The sequence below is a fragment of the Drosophila erecta genome, unplaced genomic scaffold (assembly GCF_003286155.1).
Source record: "Drosophila erecta strain 14021-0224.00,06,07 unplaced genomic scaffold, DereRS2 tig00000092-arrow-pilon, whole genome shotgun sequence".
In the NCBI taxonomy this organism is placed as follows: Eukaryota; Metazoa; Arthropoda; class Insecta; order Diptera; family Drosophilidae; genus Drosophila; species Drosophila erecta.
Window position 1 is genome coordinate 4174028 of NW_020825207.1, and position 13196 is coordinate 4187223.

The following is a 13196-nucleotide window of genomic DNA, read 5'->3' on the forward strand; positions in this document are numbered from 1 at the left end:
TAACAGATTTTTTTTGATAGCTTTTGATAATAGACCGGAAATAACTATTAGCTCAATTAGTGTGTACATATGCCAAAAATACGATATGCAATGTTTTATGTAAGCATTGTACGAACATGTAGAATCACAGATGGATCTTAAATATCTCAATTAATTTCTCAATTTCTCAATTAATTATTTTTCTTTCGAAAGGAAAAACAAAACAAATTTTCCTTTTTATTGCTATAAAATGGCTATTTGGGCTGCTCAATGGCCGGCGTCAATAACCGATAACCGATAAATTGCGACCTGCAACCCGGACAATCAGGAACAGCTGAGGCGCTTAAAACACATTTTTCTATTAGAATTTTTGGCGCTAGGCGCGTTTCTAAAGTAACAGGAAAAGACAGATATCATGACTAGGTGAGTGGGTATCCTTGGTGGCCATTTGGAGGATCGTGACTGCAAGAGATGTCCCGGAATCATAACCTAAAAGTGCCGCTTGTTTCGGAAAAGCTAACCCATCTCCCTAACCTTTCCTGCTTGCAGGAGCAGCATCGAACTGGGCGATGTGACGCCGCACAACATCAAGCAGCTGAAGAAGCTGAACACCGTGGTTTTCCCGGTCTCGTACAACGACAAGTTCTACGTGGATGTCCTGGAGGCCGGCGAACTGGCAAAATTGGCCTACTACAATGACATTGTGGTGGGCGCCGTCTGCTGCCGCATCGACACCACCGAGAACCAGCGGCGCCTGTACATCATGACCCTGGGATGCCTCTCCCCGTACCGCCGACTGGGCATCGGCACAGTCATGTTCGAGCACATCATGAACTTCGCCGAGAAGGATGGAAACTTTGACAGCATTTTCCTGTAAGAAAACTCGTGCATTTTTGAAAACCTTGGGTTGCAATTTAGTAGATTTTCTTTGGATTTGATATTAATTACCCCGATTTAAGTTGGACATTACATTTCTGGCTTATAAAGAATTCTGTATTAATGAAACATATGTATATTGTCCCTAGTTTAAATTTTTAAACGTTCATGATACGGTTTGTTTAAAATGCTTTCAACGAAAACCAGCTATTTTTGTCTCAAGAATATTGTTTGCCAAATTGTTATACCCAAGAAATTGGTTTATCTCAAAAATTCTCTAGAGCATGCTTATTAAATCTTGTTAAAATTTTAGACATGTGCAAATCAACAACAATGGAGCCATTGAGTTCTACAAGAAGTTTGGTTTCGAGATCGTTGACACCAAGGAGCAATACTATAAGCGCATCGAGCCGGCGGACGCTCATGTACTGCAAAAGGCGCTGCGACGCACTGCACCCAACTCGAACAGCTCCGCCAACAGCACCACCGCCAACTCAAATTCCCGTAGTAAGGCACGCCAGTTCACATTTGTTTAAAGATGAATTTCAATATGTATAACAACCGGACATGTAGAGGCGGCCAAAACGATGTATTCAATTAGCCCGATCATATCTATGTGTAATCAATAATAATTACCCCTGCGCGGGAATAAATAGCTCTATACGGCTTGGCCAGTCGAAATTTACATTAGTTGGGCCATGCAACGCGACGATGGCTTTGTCTACTGTTACGGAAATTTGTACAGCCTCCTGCTCTACTGGGGATTGACCACAATCCGGGTGCGGAGTCCTGGTCGTGGAGGAGCGGTCTCAAACAGGTGGACTGTGTGCTATGCCCAGTTCGCGCGCTTCTTTATGATTACATGCTTTATGGCTATTGTGATGACTAAGCTGAGGGATCCCGAGATGTCCGCTGTCATGTTTGGACACCTCAGCCCGTTGGTCAAGGCGATATTGACCTGGGAGTGCCTTAGCTGCTCGATCACCTACATTGAGTACTGCCTTTCGCTGGACTTGCAGAGGGCGAGGCACCTGAAACTCATAGCTAAAATGCAAGAGTTTGATCAATCTCTTTTGAGGGTGTTCCCTCATGTAAAGTGGAACTATCAACGAGCTCGCCTAAAGTATTGGTATGGCACGATGATTATCGGCTTTTGCTTTCTCGCCTTTTCCATCTCACTGATCTTCGATACGACGCGTTGCACCTGCGGCATACCGTCCACCGTGCTGATGGCTTTCACCTACTCCCTGCTGACCAGTTCCGTAGGACTGCTGGGTTTCGTGCACATAGGTATCATGGACTTTCTAAGGGTTCGTCTGCGTCTGGTGCAGCAGCTGCTCCACCAACTTTACCAAGCGGTTGAAACTCCAGAGGTCCACGAAAGGATTGCATATCTTTTCGATATGTCCAAGCGCTGTTCGTTTCTCCTGGCGGAGCTAAATGGAGTTTTTGGTTTCGCCGCAGCGGCTGGTATGTTTTACGATTTTACTATCATGACCTGCTTCGTGTACGTCATTTGCCAAAAGTTGCTGGCGAGAGAGCCGTGGGACCTCGAGTACGCCTGCATGTTGCTGCACGTGGCCATACACACCTACAAAGTGGTCATCACTAGCACCTATGGGTATTTACTTCAGCGAGAGGTGGGTGACCTGTTTACCTGATGCAGACGCGCCAATCGATATAGGGCCTCTTGTTCATCTCTAGAAGCGCAACTGTATGCATTGGTTGAGCCAATACTCCCGATACTTTTCCGGACAGGATGTGGCTCGCCGGCAGACGGAGGACTATCAGCATTGGCGCATGCACAACCGACAGGCGGCAATATTGGGCAGCACAACATTACTCAATACTTCTACCATCTACGTGGTGGGTGATACCTTCACCAGCGGAGAAGCGTGCTTTTCTGATCTTTCACTTTATGTATCCTGGCAGGTGTACAACGGCATGGCCAACTATGTGATTATCCTGGTGCAGCTGCTATTTCAGCAACAGCAAATCAAGGATCGCCAGTTGACATCGAGCAAAGATGTGGACATTATTGGCCCAATGGGACACATTACTCACATGGATTGAAATAGTTGCAATTGCATTGAAGTTAATATAAAAAAATTGTTGGTTTATCTTTATTGTCCATTAATCCGCTACAATAAAACAGTTTGTTTATAGCTTATAGTTTTAGTCCCAAATAAGAACCGAATGTGGTCATTGACAAATTTTAATCCGAATCATCACCAAAAAAGTGCCAGCTGCACCGTCCGTAAGATAGACTTTCTTGTCCAGGATAGGTTCTTAGTGTGGAGTAAGCACTATCCAGTTCATCCCTATAAACGAGGAGCTGACTTGGGTTGAAGTTTGTGAGTAGATTCAGATCCTCCAAAAGGTTGTACGGAAGGTCCCTGTTCTCAAAGGCATCGACGAGATCGTAGAGTAGCTGTAGAATGTACAGACAGACACAGTTAGGTCCAAATATTAACACTTTGTTCTGCTAATCAGAAAATACAAAAATTTTTAAGATACCTAATTGAATTCTAACCAGACCGTAGTCTGGCCGTGTTATATGGTTATATGTAATATTACGTACGTCTAGAAAGATAAACTCCAACGATAAGTCTTCCAAATCCTCCCTATCTATTAGCTCGTTGGCCAATGTAACCAAATGGTAATTTTTAATCTTGGGCAGGTTCTTGGCTTCGCACATAGCCTTCAGCAAGATTACGGCGTCTCGGATCTTCTTGCCGCCCACTTTAAAAAGACTGATCTCACATTTAGCGTCGATCATCATAAAGGTGCATCCGTTTGACCGTTTTGGTCCTGGCGCCTCCATCGGGATTGCCTGCCACTCGTATTTCTCGTAGTGGATCTTGATCGCTGGCACAAAGTTGATGGAGAACCTACGCCCACTTGATTCGGCGATAATGGTGTGGCGCTTATACTTGCGGCGATACCGCAGTCGATAAAATTTGCAGTCATGGTTGTGGGCATTCATGAGGACGCACTGCATCAAGGTTTGGACACTATCCCGGAGTAGGTAGCAGCGGTCATCCAGCAGGTTGTCCGCTGTGAAGCTGTTATAGGGCACATCCTTTAAGTCAAAGTGATACATCCCAGGACGATGTTGGTCCGGGCGCACTAAAATATCCTTGAAATAGGGAAACTCAAGCACTATCATCACGTCGTAATCGCTGTCTGAATTATGGATTTCCAGAGCTCTGCTGCCTAAAAAGTGAAGAATTGCAAGCATAGTATATAATGATTTGTCATCACATCCTATTACATACCAAAATCGAAGCTTTCAACCTTAAATGTGGAGGTCAACAAATCATTAGACTTTACTATTTTACGTAGTATAAAGTCACGGACAAGTTTGAAGTCGGAATCGTTCGATGTGCTGTAAAATCCATCGGCCATGTGTATCAAATATTTTTCAAATTTTGAACCCATATCTGGTGTTGGCTTTAAGTGGGGCTATTGGGAAGATGAACATGAAAATTAAATAAGGTCAGACAAGCTTCAATATGTATGTATATTTAACATAGAAAAAAAATGAACATAATTTTGTTAAATGTCCAGCAATGCAGGAATCCTGAAGGAAGCAATGAATCCTTTACAATAGAACATTTGTCATTCAGTGATTTGTAAAAGATTTTTAACTTGATTTTAACAAATTAAGGTAAGATGCATACAATTTTGCTTAAATATTATTAACGATATATTGATTTAGGTTATTCAGGTTTATTTATTCGGGCGCAAAGGAAATACATATACTTGTTACTTCTAAGGACATTTAGCAGAAAAATATATGAGTATTGTCATTTGATAATATCAAAGCGCCCAATGCTGCCACAATCTTCTAAATTGAATCGATGTCTTCAGAAAACTTTAATTTGGGGCTTAATCAACGCAAAATACAAAATAGTTCCTGGGGGTCAATCAGGTGGTGTACAATTAAGTAAATATGTATGTATTGGTTGCAGATTGCATCAAAACTCCGTTAGGCGGTGTTCATATAAAAATCGCCTACATTAGGTACACGCACACCAATGTATTCAGTATATATGTACGTGTGTACATGTATGTGCATTTGAAGTGCTTACATATACAGTTGCTTGTACATATGCATGCATGTATATACATGCATATATATACTGGCGACCGCATGTATATGTATATGTATGTTATACATATGTGCACACGCAAAGCGTTCGCCTACTCCGCAGTCCGGACATCGTTTATCGATTTGCGAAAGGCAACAACACAGCGACGGCAGCTACTACAAAAACAATCAACAGCAGCTACAACAGCACAGCTTTACCAGCGGCGGTAGGCCGCTCTCCCCCGCTCACCGCCCCCTGCCCATCGCTCCGTCCTTCCAGCTAGCTGGCATAGACCATAGCCCCCTCCACCTCCACCTCCCCCTTCCAGGCAACAACACCGCAGACCCCCAACCCACCACACCCCACCCACTCTCTTTCTGCGGCACTGCTACACACAGCAGCGCACAGCAGCGCACATACACACACACTCACACACAGAGACAAGGAACGGCCCACACACACCCATACATACACACGTACAGAGTGGCAGCCAGGCCTTCGACGTCGAACGCCAAAACGCCCAGCGACCCACTACCCGCCCGCTGCTCCATCCCCTCCCTCTTTCCACTTCAGCTCACCCTCCCCCTCCCCCTCCTACACGCGCCCCTCTCCCATTCCACGAAATGGTGCTGCTGCTGCTGCTGCTGCCACTGATGCCTTTTGTTGTTGTTGCTTTTCCTGCTGTTTGGGGGCTGGCTGTTGACGATAATGACGGTGATGTTGATGATGATGATGATGGCGGCGATGATGACGTTTGGAACTGGCAAACCGGGAGCTGTGGGTGCCAGAGGGAGGGGCTGGCGATGGCAGAAGTGAGTGAGGGGGGAGGTAGAGCAAGAGCCGGCCGCCAGGACTTGTGCCAAAAGAGTGAGTGAGAGAGGGACAGAGGGGCACAGAGGCGGAGACGTCGCTGCTGCGAGTGCGAGTGGGGGCGGACAGGGGAGGGGGAGCAGAACGAGGGTACGAACAGGAGGATGAAGAGGAGGTGATGAAGAGGCAGGGAGAGGAGGCGAGACGAGAGAAAAGCGAAAAAATACTTATAATAAAAGCAACAAAAAACCCGCACAAGCTGAAGAGATACAAACGTACACACGCAGCCAAAGCCAAAGCGCACAAGCACACACACATACAGGCGCCGTCGCCTGGCTAAATATTCGCCAGTGTGTGTGTGTGTGTGCTTGTGTGTTAGTTTGGAAGGAGCCAAAGCGGTAGGTAAGTTAACTGGTCGTAGGTTCGCAACAACAAAACCAGAGTCGCAGCAGCAGCAGCAGCACCACCAGCAGCAGCAGCAGCAGCAAAAGAAAAAGAAGAAGAGGCAGGGAAGGGAAACGAGCGGGATGAAGGAGGGTGGGAGGGGGTTTGCTGAGGAACGCGGATCGATGGAGCCACTTGGCTGAACCAAAAGCGAGTCCAGCAGCAGGAAAGGAGGGGGCTCAGCGGCAGACACTTCGCGCTAAAAGAATTTAAGGCTCAAGTATTATCAAGCTGAAATATTAAAAGCGTTTGCATTTTAAGCGATAATAATTAGTTGTAAATATTGGTGTACTGCTAGATACTAGCTCCAAGAAGTACAGGGTATATGATTGCTGCGTGAAATGGTTTACAGGTTTTCAGTGAACCCCTCTCCGCATGGTGCTCCATGTACGCCTCTGAGCGGGCTCGCCCACTCTTCAATTTCGCTCATCCTGCTCTCCCCTCTCTCTCACCCCCCCACCCACCCCATTTCCCATGAACCTCTTTCGCTCTCTATTCACATCTTTGGCGCTCTCAAAAGCGGCTGTCCTAGCGGTACAAAAAGCTCTCCTGAGCCAAGCTGATAAGGATAAGCTAAGATCACTCTCTTGAAGCTCTCTTCGCACAATGCACCATCGTTATGATATCCTTTCGATATGCCATCCATTTGTTATGCTGTGACCTTGAACTTGGCTGGACGAGACGGGCACGTGACAATCAACAGTTCCATCTTCTGCATTTTAAAATGCATTTAAGCAGCTCTTGCAGCACATTTCGCCTGCCCCAAAGTGCGGGCAGCAGCATCGCAATTTTGTCGCGCTTGGGTTTCGTGTCCACACATATACATATGCCTGTACATATGTATGTACTGCAATACATACATATGTACATATGTATGTATGTACATGCCTAGCACTATAGTGCAACTAGCCCTCTGGTTGTTTTTCTTCTATGTGGTTGCTGTTGCTGCCTTTTTCCTTGTGGGCGGTTAACGCTCAAGCGGTGCGAACGCCCATGTTGCGCCCCTTCCCTGCCCCGCCCCCTCCGCCAGCTCTATGTTTTTTCATCATGATGAGCTTGCCTGGCTGCCTGCCTGCCTGCCTGCTTGTTCTTGTTCTTCTTTACACGTCCTCCAACGACGTTCGCTGTTGGGGCCCCGCTTTTGTTATTGTTGTTGTTGCTGCTGCTGTTGCTGTTGCTGCTGTCGCTGGTTGTTGTTGGTTCGGGCTGTCTATGCTTGTATGTGTGAGTTTGTGTGTGCGTTTGTGTGTGAGTGTGCGCGCGCGGCGGTAGGTGGGGGCGGGTCGGGGCGGGCGGGGCAGGGCAAAGCAGGGGCGGTGCGGCCAGGGGGAGCGGTGGAGTGGGGAGCGTACTTGTGTGTGCATGCAGCTCTCGGCGGCGTCGTCGTCGTCGTCGTTTCATTCAAGTGTCCAACGTTTGCCGGAGCGGTCGCACACAGAACGGTAGTCGGATAGTCGGACGGTTGGCAGATTCCGATTTTTGCGCTCGCTCTCCCTTCCGCTCTCTCTCTCTCTGTCACACACTCTCGTTTGCCCGCGCTCTCTCCTGCTGTGGCTCTCTGTGTACTGTTAGCAAGGAGGAGACCGAAAAATAAGGAGCTTGCCGAAACCGTTAGCAAAGCGCCGTTAGCATGAAGGATGTGAAAGTGGCGCGCGCAATCAGCGAGTCCTCGACTACGTCAGATAACACCTCCGATTTCATCGAGATCGTGAAGAAGTATGATGTGGTGTACAACAATCACAATCCGGATTACAAGAACGTTGAAGTGAAGCTGAAGGTGTGGACGCAAATCGCCGATGAGATAGGTCTTTCAGTGGGTAGGTAATATTTACAAGTAGCACCACCCCCTCGTCAGCCCGGCCCACCACCATACCCCCTTCCACCCAACAAACAAGAAGGAGGCGCAGGAAATTGAATTACGTAGAACCCACGCACACTGCTGCACCGTATATATATTTATATACACATGTACATATATACTGCCTTTGTATATGTACATACCTGAAAGCGGCCAAACTCAAACCGCCCGGCCTGATATTTTTCGTACGCTGGTACATATACATATGTATATAGAAACTGTACGTACACATGTGTGTGTGTGTGTCAGTTGGAGTGCGGTCGGCAAATTGCAGCGAGAAGCAGAAACAAAAAAAAAATAAAAAGGAAAACACACTGGCACGCAGAAAAAACAAACAAAAACAGTCGATGAGCGAAAACTGCGCGCTCTCTGATGCTGAGAGAGAGAGCGCGAAAGATAGTGACCAGGCCGGAAGGGGGCGGCAGTGGGAGTAGGTGGGCGAGAGCTTTTCAAAACAAAAACATTGCGCACGGCGTTGCCAGCTGCGAAACGGTTAACCAAAACAAGCAACCACCTGTGCTGCACTTTTAAATAATTGTATTACTTATATATTTGAATTTAAGTTTAAGTCAAACTGAAATAAATCTCCTATATCACACATTATTTTATTTTACTTTGTATTTTGCCTAAATACCTGTATTACCCTGTATGCACCCTGTATTACCCTCTTTAGTTCTTCTGCATAAACATCATACATTTGTTACTGCAAGGCCGGTTTAATTTTGGGATCCTTTAAATATACATGGCAGAATTTTAATGTTCTAGAACTTAACTTCAAAATAGAGCCTCTGAAGATACTACGCATCGCTTTGCATATGTATATGTATGTACAAGTAAACAATATTACTTTATAATGAAAACGAAAAGTCTGACAATTACCAGGAAATATGTATATGTACTCGTGTAAATGATTAAGTTAATCTCTTATAATATCTTACCAGCGACTAAATAATGTTTCGTATATACTCTTGTTACCAGGAATCCCTTTTTGCCTTGAAGTTTAGAATATTCCGATTAAACTTCTCTTAGCCGCGTTTTTATATTCACAAAATCAGCTTGCAGCGTGCGTACTGGTTGCACAAATTTCAAAGGAACGAAAAATATGAAAAACTTCAGTAAAGCTGAAATGGCTCCGTTGGAAATGTATTTCGCTGGTCGTAAACGGCGGTCACACTGTCGAAATTTGAATCCAAAATACCCAAAAATATCTAAAAATCTAAATAGAAAAATATAAGAAAAAAGCCGCATCTGCTTAAAGAATTATCAGCTCTGATTATGGAGTACAACAATAAGGGGTCAGATGGGCACAGCTCAAAGTTAATGTTATTGTCAACCATTCCATAATGTCTGAAAATATACATACATATATTCAGTAGTACCCTACCTTGTCATGGCCACATTTTTGCCGTATTGCAAATCACAACGATTCTGCACACTAAGTGCATATGTAGTTTTTAAACTATTTTAAATGTATACATATATCTAAACTGTTCATATTACCTTTGACTTTCAGAGGCCTCAAAACGGAAATGGAAAAATCTAAGGGACAGTTATACAAAGTACCTTCGCTCGTTTCGCGTGGGCACAAAGACGTCCAAGAAGTACCAGTACTGGGCCCATGCGGACCACATGGATTTCCTAAAGCCCTTCCAGGGACCGGGCAGGTGAGCACTCCACACTGCAATATTGTACGCGTACAATGGCCGAACTGATCCTCTGACTTTTTAGGAATTCCGCAAATGGGAATGGAAAATCCAACGACGAGGACGACACAGAGTGTGATTTTGGCTACCAAGTTTTGGCCAAGGCAGCCAGCAATGGAGGCGAGGATGAACTGAAGATAACCATTGCCACTGCATCGGCGGGTTGCTCATCGATTGGCACGCACACGGTTAATACCTATACGACCGCTTTGAGTAGTACTTCGGCGTCCGGCATAACATCAAGTTTGGGCGCGGCCACGCCCCCCAATATGATCTCTCCGGGCAGCAATGTGGGCGGCACAGGAGGAGGTTCCGGGTCCGTGGGACCACAAATCCACAACAGCAATAGCAATGGCAGCGCCAACGGGAGTCTAAACTGTGCTGCAGTGGCACCGCTCAGTTCGATGACTCCACCTGCCACCAGTGGCAGTAATTCCGCCGTAGTCCTGCCCCTGCCCATCTCACCCGCATCCTCGGCCGCTGCCGCAGCTGCTGCCGTCAGCAAGGCCAATGCAAATGCACTGGCCTCACTGGCTAACCATCTGCCCATGGGCTTGGGTGTGGGCGGATTGGCCCAGCAGATGTTCCCGCTGGCCACGCTCAAGGCGGCGGCAGTGGCTGCTGGTCTACCTCTGCCACCTACGATTACGCCGCCTGGTTGCAGCACCGGAAGCGCAGCCAACAGCAATGTCGGTTGTCTGATCATCGAGCCGCATCTCTTTGCGGCGGCGGACAACTTCAAGAAGGAACTGACAGCGGCTGCGGCTGCTGGAGCACCACTGGGATTGTTTCAGAACCTGGCCAACCAAGTGCAGAATGCCAATCGCTTGAACGGCAGCTGTCCGAGCTTACCCATAGGCAATCCCACGCCTCCGCCGCCGCCGCCTGCGCCACCAGCCTCCAAAGTGCGAAGGGTGCAACCTTCGCCGCAAACCACGGCCATTAATCTGAGTTGCTCGGGAGGAAATTCCGGACAAACGCAGCCGCAGCAGTCACTGCAAATTCCACAAATCCAACAGCAACAACAGGCGTCGCCCGCGAAAACGCGTAAGATTTGCGATCCGCGCTTTCCCAGCGATTGGGACGTGTCGGCGGTGCTTCAGGCCAACAGGGAACTTGATGCAAACACTCTGTTCTTTTTGAGTCTGGCGCGGCAGGTGCGAGCCATGCCAATGAAGTTTCAGTCGCTGGCCAAGATGCGTTGCATGCGAATCGTCAGTGATTTGGAGCTAGAGCTGGAAAACTTTGATTGCAACGGGGGAGCGCCACCGCCGGATGATTCAGGCGGAGGAGGAGCTGGTAATCTAAAGTACTGCAGCATAGATACTCCACCACCGCCGCCGCAGGACGGCTCCGTGGTCATACCCCCGCCGCCAGTCGGCCCCGAGGGCTCCACGGAGCACTTTGTGTATGTGATGTCGCCGTCGCGTGTGGAGAGCATGATCGACATCTCCTCCGACGAGGAGGCGACCATGAACGGAGCGCCCTCCACGGGCCAGGTTTAAGCGTATTCGTACAAGTTATCTCTAAATTAAAATTAAATTAATCTCAACTACGCTCCTTCGGTTGGTCTTTCAATCAGTTTATTTTGGAGCGGCGGGTGATCCGATGCTTAGGTGTACAAAATGTGGAAAAATCTCTGGGACCCGGCAATTTGATGGTACATGACTTTAGTGTGAATGAATTTCATTCAAGATCTCGATGACGAAGGCATCTTTACTTAGGACTGCACCTTGCCCTTGGTGGTGAAGGCGAAATAGGCAAATCCGCCGACTAAGAAGGCGGCCAGTAGCTCAGCCTTGACCCAGGGACCCTTGTAGGCACCCTTGGTTGGCACGGAAATGTCGAGCAGCGACTTCACCGATGAAACCTTGTCGCCATCGCGCTGGGCCTTGCGCACATTGGCATAGCCATCCTCGTCGAAGAGACGCACCTGAATATTGCCGCTGCTGCCCTGCTTGATATCCTCCACCCAGCTCACCTAGTGCGGCACAAGGATTAGTCTTTGCACAAGCCCTGCAGGGAACTACTGGCTCACCTGGTACTTGTTGTCGCCCACTTTGGCCACAGGCACCACCTTGCCGCAGGGGAATTCGGCGAACAGGCTGGCGGGAGCGGAGCCGCTGCACTGCAGCGTGAACTCGCCCACATGCGCCAGTTGGGTCAGAATCGTGGCATCCTGGGTGCTGAAGGAGCTCACGGTGGCCTTGCAGCTTCCGTAGACGCCGGACGCACAAACGGCGGCAATCAGGCAAATGGCGAACAGTTGACGGGACATCTTGCTCAGGTTTTGAGGTGGTTTTTATTGAGGAATCAGTAGATTTGGCGGAACTCAGCGGCTATCCAACTCGGCGACCTGCGACTTTCTTTCTCTCTGGAAGCGAACGCCACGACAGCACCATACGTCACGTCACTTGACAGCTACGAAAATGAACGAAGTCGCCCTATGGCAGCGCGTGGTCACACTGGTCGTGGCCAGGGATGGAAACTGTCAGTCGAAGGTAGCTACAAAATAGCTAGCAGCCGCTGTAAAATATTTAAAAATTTTTAAAAAAGTTTAAAAATTATGTAAAATTTATGTATGTAAAATTAAAAAACGTATATTAAGGGGAAACGTTTCAGGAAAGAAGATAAAAATACAAATTTAAAGACAATTTATTCTTGGCCGTTATGGGTTTGCATGGAGAATAGGATATAGAGGGTTCAATCCCTGTAATTCGTTTGTGTTTAATCGTGATCAAACCTCTGGAAGCTTAGAGTTTGTTAGTTACAGAAGTTGGAAAGTATGGAAAAGCAATTTGCTGCCAGTCAAACCATATCGAACCTGGCGGTCCAAGCCGAACTTGGAGCAGATCGGTAGAGGCTCATATTTAGGCTAGCACCTATAGTTCCTCGCATAAATCGACTTTGCGAAATATTCACTTGACTTCATTTGAAATATGTAATTCCATTTGATCTAAAGTGCAGGAAACGGTAGGTGGGTAGATAAGGTCCAGGCCGTTCCAGTCACAGTAGCTTCGTACCGACTGCACTTCTAATTAAAATAAGTTTTCGTCTGACAGTTTCGCTATGGTACCGTGCTGTATTCGGTTACGACTTGGTCCAATATTTATGGCACTTCGATTGCAATTGATTTCGAATTGCAGCAGTCGGAGGAAGTAGAAAGTGGTAGTCCTGTCCAATCAGCCAGGAGGGAGTCTTCAAAGTATATAAGTATTGACTACTGACTGGCAGTGATTAATGCCCATTCAGCTGGCATGGGGCTTCAGCTTTGTTTTAAGTACATTTTATTGGCAATCGGAAAATCGGATACTATCGTATAAATACTTTGGCTAACAGGCATATGTATGGCTGTGACCTTGAAGTGGGCCTGATTTGGTTTGCTACTTTTTTTTCGGTTTTATGCCATTTTGTGTTTGTGTTTGCCGCCGC

The 13196-nt window shown here is 47.1% G+C and overlaps 5 protein-coding genes across 8 annotated transcripts; 3 read left to right on the plus strand and 2 right to left on the minus strand.

Moving 5' to 3' along the window:
- The first annotated feature begins 240 nt into the window (after positions 1 to 240).
- LOC6546984 (probable N-acetyltransferase san) lies at positions 241 to 1518 on the plus strand. The gene is made up of 3 exons (XM_001976036.3): positions 241 to 402; positions 529 to 852; positions 1169 to 1518. The coding sequence occupies exons 1-3, from the start codon at positions 395 to 397 to the stop codon at positions 1389 to 1391; spliced, it is 555 nt and encodes a 184-aa protein (XP_001976072.1). The 5' UTR covers positions 241 to 394; the 3' UTR covers positions 1392 to 1518.
- A 35-nt stretch (positions 1519 to 1553) lies between these two features.
- On the plus strand, positions 1554 to 3053 carry LOC6546983 (putative gustatory receptor 47b). Its single transcript, XM_001976035.3, has 3 exons — positions 1554 to 2495; positions 2560 to 2721; positions 2788 to 3053. The coding sequence occupies exons 1-3, from the start codon at positions 1554 to 1556 to the stop codon at positions 2926 to 2928; spliced, it is 1245 nt and encodes a 414-aa protein (XP_001976071.1). The 3' UTR covers positions 2929 to 3053.
- LOC6546982 lies at positions 2951 to 9396 on the minus strand. 4 transcript variants are annotated; one of them, XM_026979854.1, is made up of 4 exons: positions 9037 to 9396; positions 4134 to 4320; positions 3437 to 4071; positions 2951 to 3286 (listed from the first exon to the last, which is right to left on the minus strand). In XM_026979854.1, the coding sequence occupies exons 2-4, from the start codon at positions 4294 to 4296 to the stop codon at positions 3071 to 3073; spliced, it is 1014 nt and encodes a 337-aa protein (XP_026835655.1). In that variant the 5' UTR covers positions 4297 to 4320; positions 9037 to 9396; the 3' UTR covers positions 2951 to 3070. The 4 variants fall into 4 exon arrangements, with proteins under 4 accessions (XP_026835655.1, XP_001976070.2, XP_026835654.1 ...); XM_001976034.2 differs by having other exon boundaries at positions 9000 to 9394; XM_026979853.1 differs by lacking the exon at positions 9037 to 9396 and adding an exon at positions 8205 to 8299.
- On the plus strand, positions 7598 to 11316 carry LOC6546981. The gene is made up of 3 exons (XM_001976033.3): positions 7598 to 8020; positions 9575 to 9725; positions 9790 to 11316. Exons 1-3 carry the CDS (start codon positions 7834 to 7836, stop codon positions 11267 to 11269), a joined length of 1818 nt encoding a protein of 605 aa, XP_001976069.1. The 5' UTR covers positions 7598 to 7833; the 3' UTR covers positions 11270 to 11316.
- Positions 11317 to 11359: 43 nt separating this feature from the next.
- On the minus strand, positions 11360 to 12299 carry LOC6546980 (translocon-associated protein subunit delta). Its single transcript, XM_001976032.3, has 2 exons — positions 11803 to 12299; positions 11360 to 11745 (listed from the first exon to the last, which is right to left on the minus strand). Exons 1-2 carry the CDS (start codon positions 12040 to 12042, stop codon positions 11485 to 11487), a joined length of 501 nt encoding a protein of 166 aa, XP_001976068.1. The 5' UTR covers positions 12043 to 12299; the 3' UTR covers positions 11360 to 11484.
- Positions 12300 to 13196: the final 897 nt, after the last annotated feature.